At 37.1% G+C, this 10,826-nt stretch overlaps 1 protein-coding gene across 1 annotated transcript; it reads right to left on the bottom strand.

The window, feature by feature from the left end:
- Window positions 1-806: 806 nt before the first annotated feature.
- LOC124899506 lies at window positions 807-5,253 on the bottom strand. The gene is made up of 4 exons (XM_047414405.1): window positions 4,894-5,253; window positions 4,283-4,579; window positions 3,472-3,630; window positions 807-1,262 (listed from the first exon to the last, which is right to left on the bottom strand). The coding sequence occupies exons 1-4, from the start codon at window positions 5,251-5,253 to the stop codon at window positions 807-809; spliced, it is 1,272 nt and encodes a 423-aa protein (XP_047270361.1).
- Between the last annotated feature and the right edge of the window lie 5,573 nt (window positions 5,254-10,826).

Here is a 10,826-nt window from a genome sequence, read left to right as displayed (position 1 = left end):
CGACCTATAGAAATAGGGTTTCATGTGAAGGTTGAAGCGATGGTCCATCGTATGTGCGATGTTCCATCGGTAATCCCATCATCCTTTTCCAGTGAACTTACTGGAGACATACTAGCTATGGCTGAAGCAACGGTCTATTGCATATGCGATGATCCTTCGATCAACCCATCACTACTTTTCCAGTAATTTAGTTTCTGGACTTTGTTGTGACGGTTACCACGACGGTTCATTAAGTTATCGACGGTTCATCGGGTTACCCGTCAGTCATCCCAAACTTTCTCAGCTTCTGTTTTCCTGCACTGTCAGACCTGCACACTTACACAAACCCTTCATCTTGTACAAAACAACAAAAACAAACACCAAAATAACTTCAACTCATGCTCTACAACAAACCGTGGGTTGCCTCCCACTAGCGCCTGATGTATCATCATGGCACGACTCAGCTATCTCGATTAATCAGACTTCATCGAGATAGATAGTATCAATACTTCTTATCGAGTCCATTGGACTGATGTATAGTTTGAATCATAGCTCATTGACTTTGAAGACACTTCCATCTTCATTTTTAAGTTTGACTACTCAAGATGAGTAGACTTGGGTAACTTTAAATGGTCCAGACCATTTTGACTTAAGTTTACCTAGAAAAAGCTTTAGTCTAGAGTTGAAGAGAAGTACCCAATCGCCCTTTAAAAGTCTCATTTTTCAATCCTCTGATCATGTTACTTCTTCATCTTCTCTTTGTATAGATTTTCTCTTTTATACGCCCCAAGATAGATTTCTTCTATCTTATTCAATTGCCCTAATCTCTATTTCCCTGCTTCATTCCAGTCCAAGTTCAGCCTCTTAAGTGTGCACAATGCCTTATGCTCCAATTCAACTGAAAAATGACATGCCCTACCATAAATCAGTTGGTATGGTGACATAACAATAGTCATTTTGAATTTTGTTCTATATGCCCAAAGAGCATCATCTAGATTTCGAGACCAGTCTTGCTTACTGCCATTTACGATTTTAGAAAGGATGGCTTTGATCTCTCTGTTAGAAGCCTCCACTTGTCCACTGGTTTGTGGATGATATAAAGTTGCCACCTTATTTTGCTTTACCCCGTATTTAGCCAATGCAGCCTGGAATACTCTATTGCAAAAGTGAGATCCATCGTCACTTATAATGGTGTGTGGCACCCCAAATCGAGAAACAATATTCCTCTTGAGGAATGTAATGACTCTCTTCCCTTCATTGTCAGCCAGAGCCACTGCTTTTACCTATTTGGATACATAATCTACAGAAACCAAGATATATTTCAACCCATAGGAACTGATGAAGGGTTTCACAAAATCAATACCCCAGACGTTGAACAATTCAACCTCTAACATTGTTGACATGGGAATCTCATGATGTTTTGAAATTGACCCTTGCCCCTGACACTGGTCGCACCTCTTCACAAATTGATATACATCCTTGAACACGGTTGGCCAATAATATCCATACTGTAGAATTTTTCCTGTGGTGCGATACCAGCATGGTGACCCCCAACTGGTAAAGCATGATATACTTCAAAAATATTTAACACATCAACTTCTGGGACACATCTTCTGATAATTTTATCAGTGCACCTCCTGAATAGATATGGCTCATCCCAGAAGTAACTTTTGGCATCATGGGGGAATTTCTTTCTTTGATGAAAAGAAAGATTTTCCAGAGTTACCTCGCTCACCACATAGTTTGCGAAATCAGTGTACCAAGGTATTTTCTCCATAACAGCAGCTAAGATTTCCTCATCTGAAAATGCATCATTGATCTCAATATCATCTTTAACTTTTTGTTCACCTTCTAGACTAGATAGATGATCCGCGACTTGGTTTTCAAAACCCTTTCTATCTTTGACTTCAAAGTCAAATTCTTGAAGCAGTAACACCCATCTAATCAACCTTGGTTTTGCACCCTTTTTCTCCATTAAATATCTCAAGGCCTCATGGTCAGTGTGGATCACCACCTTGGTTCCTATTAAATAAGCTTGACACTTCTAAAAAAACATAGACTATAACAAGAAGTTCCTATTCTGTGATGGTGTAGTTCTTTTGAACTCCATTCAGTGCTTTACTGGCATATACATTGGATGAAATAATTTGTCCTTCTTTTACCCCAACACAGCTCCAAGGGAGACACCGCTTGCATCATATATGATATCAAATAGTTTTGACCAATCCGGTGCAACAATGATAGGGGCCTTAACCAGCTTCCCTTTAAGGCATTCGAACGCCTTCAAGAAATCATCATCAAAGAAGAACTTAACTTCTTTCTCCAAAAGTTTGTAATGTGGATTTGCAATCTTTGAGAATTCCTTTATAAACCTCCAATAAAAGCCAGCATGACCAGGGAAACTATGACTTTCTTCACTGAAATGGGAGGTGGTAGCTTCTCAATAACCTCTAACTTAGCTCGATCGACCTCTATCCCTTTTGCTGAAATTTTGTGCCCGAGAACAATGCCCTCTTTCACTATAAAGTGGCATTTCTCCTAATTAAGCACAAGATTGAATTCCACACACTGCTGTAAGGCCCTACTCAAGTTCACCAAACACAGCTCAAACGAATCTCCTACCACAGAAAAATCATCCATGAACACCTCCAAGGTGTCCTCAACTATATCTGAGAAAATAGATATCATGCACTATTAAAAGGTAGCGGGTGCATTACATAACCCAAACGGCATCTTCTTGAATGCAAAAGTACCATATGGACAAGTGAATTTCATTTTCTCCTGATCCTCCGAGGCCATAGAAATCTAATTGTAACCGGAATAACCATCCAAGAAACAATACCAACCTCTTCTCACCAACCGATCAAGCATCTAATCCATGAAAGGCATTAGGAAGTGGGCCTCTAATATCCATGAATTGAGTTTTCTATAATCCATACACACCCTTCATCCAATAATAGAACTGAGTGGAATCAACTCATTCTTCTCGTTATCCACCAATGTCATGTCCCCTTTCTTGGGCATGTACTAAACAGGACTTACCCACTTACTATTTGAGATAGGGTATACCACTCCTGTATTTAGCCACTTGATGATTTCTTTATTCATCAAATCTTACATAGGTGGATTAAAATAATGCTGATGCTTAATAGTCAAGACACAATCCTTCTCTATCTAGATTTTATGTGTACATATACTAGGAGAGATACCGATAATATATGCAATCGCCCAACCAATGGCCCTCTTACATCTTTAAAGAATAGAGATAAGGGCTTCCACTTGTTGCTAACCTAAGTCAGTTACAATAATAATAGGCAGTGTATTCCTGTTGCCCAGGAACATATACCTCAAATAACTCGATAACTCTTTCAGCTCCAAAGTAGGTAGCTCTTCAATAGATAGCTTGGCCGATGGACTTGGATGATTTTTCAAGTCCAAATCCATCTTCTTAGGTGCATAAGAATAAGACCCCATTCCTTTTAAGGCACATACAGTCTCCTCATAATATTCGATACCGTCTTGATCAAAATTCATTAATACAGTAGCTAAAGTATCCATAGCAAATTTTTCTTCTATGGGTACTTTCTGCTCCTCCTCATCATAAACATCCACAATAGAAAATACGCTCATATCTTTATGTTGTTTCATGGACTGACATACATCAAATCAAACTACTTTATCATTCATCCTGAAGAGTAGCTTATTTGTCTTTAGATCAATAAGTATACTCCCGATTGTGAGGAAAGAAATACCCAAGATTATGGGCACCTTGAAGTCCACCTCACAATCAAGAATGACTAAATCAGCTGGAAATATAAAACTAGCCACCTTAACAAATACATTATATAGAATCCCCATGGGCCACTTTACAAACTTATCTTCCATAACTAATCTCATATTTATGGGTGTAGGATCCTCCAAACCCAGTTTGTTATACACAGCAAGTGGCATCAAATTTATACTACCTCCCAAATAACATAGAGCTTTTGCAAACTCAAGAGGCCCAATAGTACACAGAATAGTAAATGCTCCTGGGTCTGCCTTCTTCTGCACCAACAACCTTGTGGAAATAGCACCACAATAATAAAAATTGTCCTCCATCTCATAACTAATTGATCACTTCTTCATAACAAAGTCTTTCATGAACTTTGTGTACCCGGGCATTTACTCCAATGCCTCCACCAATGGCAAGTTGATTATCAACTGCTTAAGCATGGCCATAAACTTTCCAAACATTATGTCATCTCTTTTTTTTCAATCGATGGGGAAATTGAGGAGGTGGTTTTGGGATTATAGTAACCACCACTTCGGTCTTATTTCCCTTGCTCTTCTCCAACTCATCAACTTGCTGATGGTTGGATGGTGTATTATCAATAACTTCATCCAGTTTTTTAGACTCCACTGGATAAGTTTCTTCATGCTTAATATCCTCTGCAATCACATCTTTGCCCACAGACGAGCCTGGTAATACCTTACCACTCCGTGTGGTAATTTCCATGCAGGAGCCATCATTTTGGGGATTTTGAACTGTATCACTTGGCAAAGTTCTGCTCTTTCTCTGATTTAATGCTGCTAAGAGTTGGCTCATTTTTTGCTCGAACTGTTTGATAGAAATAGAGTGTGAGTTTACCAACTGACTCATGGAAGACAAATCACTCTTCATAGTAGTCACCCCAGATTTGGTAGTCTTAACACCCTTTAATAATTTCCCCATCATGTCCTTCATGGATATCTTCCCAGAGCTAGTTTCAGCATTATCTCTGCTTCCAGGAGGTACATATAGTCCATTTTTATCATTTTTTCTCTTCTAGTTCCCTTGATCTCTATCCTTGTAACCAACTTTATTGTAATAGTTACGACCTTAATTTCCTTGGCTATTGCCTCGAAAACCCCCTGATTATTTAGATAGTTTGCCTCTTTTTCCGAATAAGAATTAGCTCTTCCCTTGGATGCAATAGCTTTCACCTTCTTTGTTTTTCTAGATAATAGATACTTAGTCAACAAATCTATCTGTGTTTTTAAATGTTCCATATCCTGGTCACATTTTTCTTCTTTTTTGCATTGCTCTACAGTCTTACTACTAGACACAATAGGGCTTGCTACTATAGAATCCCTAGTATGCCTAGCTCTACTCTGTTTGGTCATTCGATAAAGCATCTCTAAGTCCTCTGGAAAAGTAAGGTCAACAAATAACCCCCGTGCAATGTTATCTATGACTGGCTTCATAATAGAGTTCAAAGCCCGATAAAGAGTCTCCATCAAATGAATACGCATTATGTTATGGTTCGAGCATTGCATCAGCTTTTTTTAAACCTCCCCTAGGTCTCATGAAGTGCTTCAGTGGGAAGTTGTTGGAAGTTACTGATTTTATCCCTCAACTGTACCCTTCTGAAGGGTGGAAAAACCTTTCAAGGAAAGTATCTTTCAATTGCCTTCAATTTGAGTCAAGAGTTAGTTTATTTAGCTGTAGTGTTGCCTTACCAGACAGAGACAATGGAAACAAATGCAGGCGGATAGCATTCTAACCCACTCCTGGATTACTAAAAGACTTGCAAATGGTGATAAAATTCACCAAATTCATGTTTGGATCATCTCTAGGAAGACTACCAAACAACCCCTTAAGATGAAGGAGTTGAATTATTGTACTGGTAATATTAAAGTTAGCTCCTGGTGATAGAGGTAGAGAAATGATAGCTCCAGTTGTACCTACTCCATCTATTCCATCTTTGTCATCGTTCAGATCAAACTGCACTGGTTGACGCTCTTGCCTTGCCCTAAAGGGACAATTTCTATTGACATTCTTATTCACTGGTGCATCTATATTTTTTGCATGCCTTGGGTTAACAGGATCTAACAAGTCATCATCCCCCAAATCATCATCATTAAGATTAGGATGACGTGCCTGTTGGCCGTCATTCTACTTATTTAGTTGAACTCTAGCCAGAGCAACTAGTCTTTCAACATCTTAGGGATCTGTCACTCTGCCAATTAACTGTGGTTTCGGATGTATTGGTAATAATGGTACACTTGATCTCCTTGTACTTGGCATACATAATAACTCCCCTGCACAAAACAAAAACAACAAACAAAGGTAAAATTTAGGAAACTTTACCAAAGGTCAATTAACAAACACAAACTTAATTGACAACCGTATTCTCCGGCAACGGCGCCAAAATTTGATACGCCTAAATTATAACTTTCTTATGAAAGTGTAAGCAGTTGCTGTCAAATATAGAACCCAAATGGGTTGGGTGTTGAATCTCACAGGGAATACTGTGTTCACTAAGTATTGTGACTGTTATTAGACTATTGATCTAAGGCTCCTTAGTAAAAGAGGGTTTTGATGTGTTAATAATGCTCTTTCATTCTTATATATCACAGCGGTTCAGCTAATGAGAGCTAATGCAAGTGTAATTTCAATGAAAATGAGTTAACTAGAGTTATGCTCACCAAGATGTTCAAACAGTTAGGGTTGTAAACTTGTGCTTGAATTCTAACTTATAATTTCAATTGCAAGAAGTATTGAATTCTAAGAATTACCCACTTATTTCTCAACCTAATAGGTGTTTTACCCTTTTCTTCTTTCTAACTTAAAGGATCCATGTATCACTTAATAGAACTCTCATAAGGGTTGATCCCGTTAGGGCATCGACCCGTGACCCAAAGGGTAAACATATGGATTTTATGTTAATCACCACTTTTTCAACCATCCACTTTCTTATCAGACAAGTGGTGTTCATAGGATCACTTCTTAAGTTTGCAAGCAAGAGATCTCATTATAATGAAGAGAGATTCATGCAATTTAGATAGATGACAGAAATCACATGGATTCACAACCCCAAACAGTTCTCTACATTAAGGCTCCCATAACCCTAGTAATGGGAGTTTAGCTACTCATCTCTATATAAGATATCAAAGATATATTGATGTTCATAAATAACTTCAAGAGAGTACTTACAAAAGTTACAGTATTTTTCTTCTCAATCTTCAAGGAAAACAAATAGGGAATAATAATCAGAGCTTCCAATCTCAAGAAAAAATATTACACAGCTCTCAATAGAGAAGAAAGTATGAAACTACTATCCAAATATCCGAAATAAACCCTAATACTTGGTATTTATATGTTTCCAGAATTGGGATTTTAATAAACTCAAAGTTGCCACTTCATGCTCGACGGGTCGAGCAACGATTCATCACTGAGGCGATGGTCCATTGCCTAGACCATCGCTGAAGCTCCAGTGATTCTATGTTCTACTTCTGGGTGATGGGTAGGGTGATGGTTCATTGCAATACCGACGGTACGTCACCTGGTACGTTGCATGACTTCTAGTGGTCCTGTATTCTATTTCCTGGCGATGGTGTAGGCCAATTTTATCTCAATACCGATGGTCCATCACCTGGACCACCATATGACTTTTAGTGGTCCTTTTTTCTATTTCCTGGCGATGTTTTAGACTGATGATTCATCGCAAGGTTGACGGGTCATTTCCTGAGCCATTGCTAATCATTTTTCCTTTTTTTGTCCAGTTTATCCAAGTTATTCTTCATACTTAGTTCTTATCCTGAAAACACTAAAACACTATGTTAAATACGACTGTCATTGCTTGAAAACACATAATTATCCAAAGAAAATGGCCTAAAATGTTACGTCAAAAGCTGTAACATCACATTCATATTCAAAAAACCATCACCAAATCATGTATAAACACAAGTTTAAACAAGAGTAAACAATACTCATCACTATGCATCAAAACCCTTAACATTTGGTTTCAAAACCCACTATTCAAGAATCAAAATGTATGTTTACAATACATGATATTTGATAAATAACAATGAGGGAAGAGTCTCATGCCTTATCCAAGACTATTCATAGAAAGAACTTGACCCCTTTAGCCTATAGATGAACACCTCTTGAAACCCTAGCCTCCAATATTGTTGAAGAAGTTTAGTGAGTGTTTTGGAATGTTTTTATCTTGTCTAATTGAAAAATAAAGGTACTAAAAATGTTATAACTCATGTGTCATAAGGGTTTAGGGGTAGGAGAAGTCTAAAATGTCCTCAACTTAAAAGTTAAAAATTGAACCCAGGAGGGTTCGACTTGCACATATAAAATACACTCTAGGGTAAGAGTGGTACCATAACTCGTATCCTAGGACTCACCATAGATCTATAAACAGTCCAACATATGACTTCACAATTTTCAATCATGCCCTAAGATCCAAGAAGTACACTACAACTCGTACCCTAGGCAGAATGCACTACGTTGACCTCTAAATATCATACGACTAGGTAGCTTACTACTCGTACCTAAACATGTGAGGTGTATGGTACCTAAATGTACCTTGGATAGAATGTACGCCTCATACACTGATCATCATATGACAGGGGGGTACTAGATTGTACCCTAAGGTATGAGTAGTATGCCCCAATCGTACCCTGTCCAGAAACTCAAAACTTGGGGGAATTTTCTAAGGGTTCAAACCCTAGGTGTTTTAGTAGTATAGAATTTAATTTTTCTCATTGATTAATCCATGCATTTTTGGCACTATGGAGTGTGTTAAATGAGCTGAACAGGTCAAAATATGAAATTTCTGTGCAGTTTGATAACACTCAACTTACACGTTAATTTAATTGCAAGGCGATCGTTGTTAATATATTTATCCAACTTTCGAGTGGGGGTCAAATTCACTAGGAACAATGTGAGTGGAGATAAAATTAATTTGAAATGATAGATACAAGTTAAATTCAATCCAATGGTACAAAAACATAAAATAGGGGAGATAGGATCCTACACTAGTATTTCTTTTTGGGTTTTTCTTGTATAAATTCGGGGCTACAAATAATTAGAGTTTTAACAATTAAGCATGGATCTTGGGATTATACACTACTTAATGGAGTTACATGTTGGTGTTAATCATCAACATCAATTTAGTAAATCAAATATGAGTAGGCTTGGTTATAGATTTTTGTAACACCCCGTAGTTTTCCTAGCTTAAATTTGTTCCTAGAATGTTAAGGAATAGTTTCCAAAATAAAAAAAATTATTTTGTGTGGAATTTTCCATATTTAGACCTCTCATTATGTGTTAAACTGAATGAGATTTCTATCGATACCAAATTTGCTCAAATCTGATACTCGATTGAGGAGTTAGAGCATTTTTAAGTTGACAGTGTCCCACCTGAGCAACCATTGCATCGCGGTGAAGGACAATTCCAGTGGACCACCATGATATTGGCACATCACAGAGAGGTCCAAATTCCCAATTGTCAAAATCCAGTAGCCCAATGCGATACTGGTGCATTGCGCCAGTGGCCAAAATGGTATTCCCAAGGGACACCACGATTATGGCGCATTGCGGTAAAGGCCCAGTTCCCACTCATCCTTTTTTAGTGAGCCACCGTGATAGTGGAGCATCGCGGAGGCCTATTAAATCATGATTTTTACTTTCATTGGGATTTTTTCTTTCTTTTCCAGTTCCATTTAGAAGTTTAATAGGGGCATTTTTGTCAATCCCCAAGGCCACAATTCGTGTAAAACACAACATTAAGCATATTCTGAAGCACTTTATGCTTATTTCATCAATTTTCCCTCAAAATAAAACCCTAGAACTCAAGAGCTTCTTCTCCAAGAAATCAAAATTCTCCATAGTTTCTCCAAGAAAGCTCTAAATTGAGGATTCCCAAGACAAGATAATCAAGAATTCATCATCAAGAACTCAAATAGGAATCAATAATTCAAGTTTCTTCTTCTAATCATCAATAAAGGTATGTGGGGTTTATGAACAAGGATCTTCTTCCATCTTTGTTCCCAAAACCAAGATTTTATTTAAATTCATATGATTTTCAATGATTATACTTGAGATTTGAATTACGGTTCATACCTATTATTTCTAGTTGCAAGATTATGCGATTTTAATGTTTTAGAAGATGAATTACATGTCTATTTTCATACGTATTGCAGTAAATTATAGATTTTGATATGAATTATCATTATTTTCAATATCAAGCATGATTATTATGATGTTTGACATGAGATTGAAGCATGGGTTACTACCCCAAAATTAAATATTATTATTTCAAGAAAGATGATGCTTTAAGCATCCGATTATCAGATTATTTATAGATTTTCAGTAAAGTTTTGATCTTTTAATCACCAGATAAGTTTTGGAATCCACTTTATAGATTTATTACAGATTACAAAAAGAAAAATAGCTTCATTTATAGATAGATTTAGATAAGAGCATAACTTGTTTTATAATAAACCACTATGGTAGTTATAAAGTGGATTTCCAACAAGATAAGCGTAGCAAATTAAAGGGAGTAGTATTTAGCACCAAGTTGGGTATGATTCTAAGGTCTCATACCCCAGAACTACGTGCCACCATAAAATTGAGATTTGAGAGCCCATAGTGGGCTGAGATAGTGATCACTTAAGCTGAGTTTATACTCCCTGGCAAGAATATGACACCTTTCCCCAACGTGAGGTTTCTTCCTTAGGAAGACGAGACGTTGGACTCCATGTAGCTTACATAGTTTATGTCAGTTAAGAGAACCTCCCTACTAGTAAAAGTAAATAAATAGTTTTGAGTATTTCCCTACTAGTAAAGAAAAGCTTTGAAAGAATTCCCTTAAGATAAAGTTTTTCCTTACAGGTTAATGGTAAAGATTTTTAGAATAGTTTCTTATAAAAGAATAACAGAAAGATTTTAGGAAAAAACTAAGTGTAAAGGCTCACAAAGTTTACTCAGATTATGTTTTTCAGATTTCAGAATTAGGAATGTTTCCTTTCTACACTTAGATAGTATGATTTAACGAGAGAATATAAGCACAGCTATCAGAACTAAATGT

Source organism: Capsicum annuum, chromosome 6, assembly GCF_002878395.1.
Source record: "Capsicum annuum cultivar UCD-10X-F1 chromosome 6, UCD10Xv1.1, whole genome shotgun sequence".
Taxonomy (NCBI): domain Eukaryota; kingdom Viridiplantae; phylum Streptophyta; class Magnoliopsida; order Solanales; family Solanaceae; genus Capsicum; species Capsicum annuum.
This window is presented reverse-complemented; position numbering and strand designations above follow the sequence as displayed.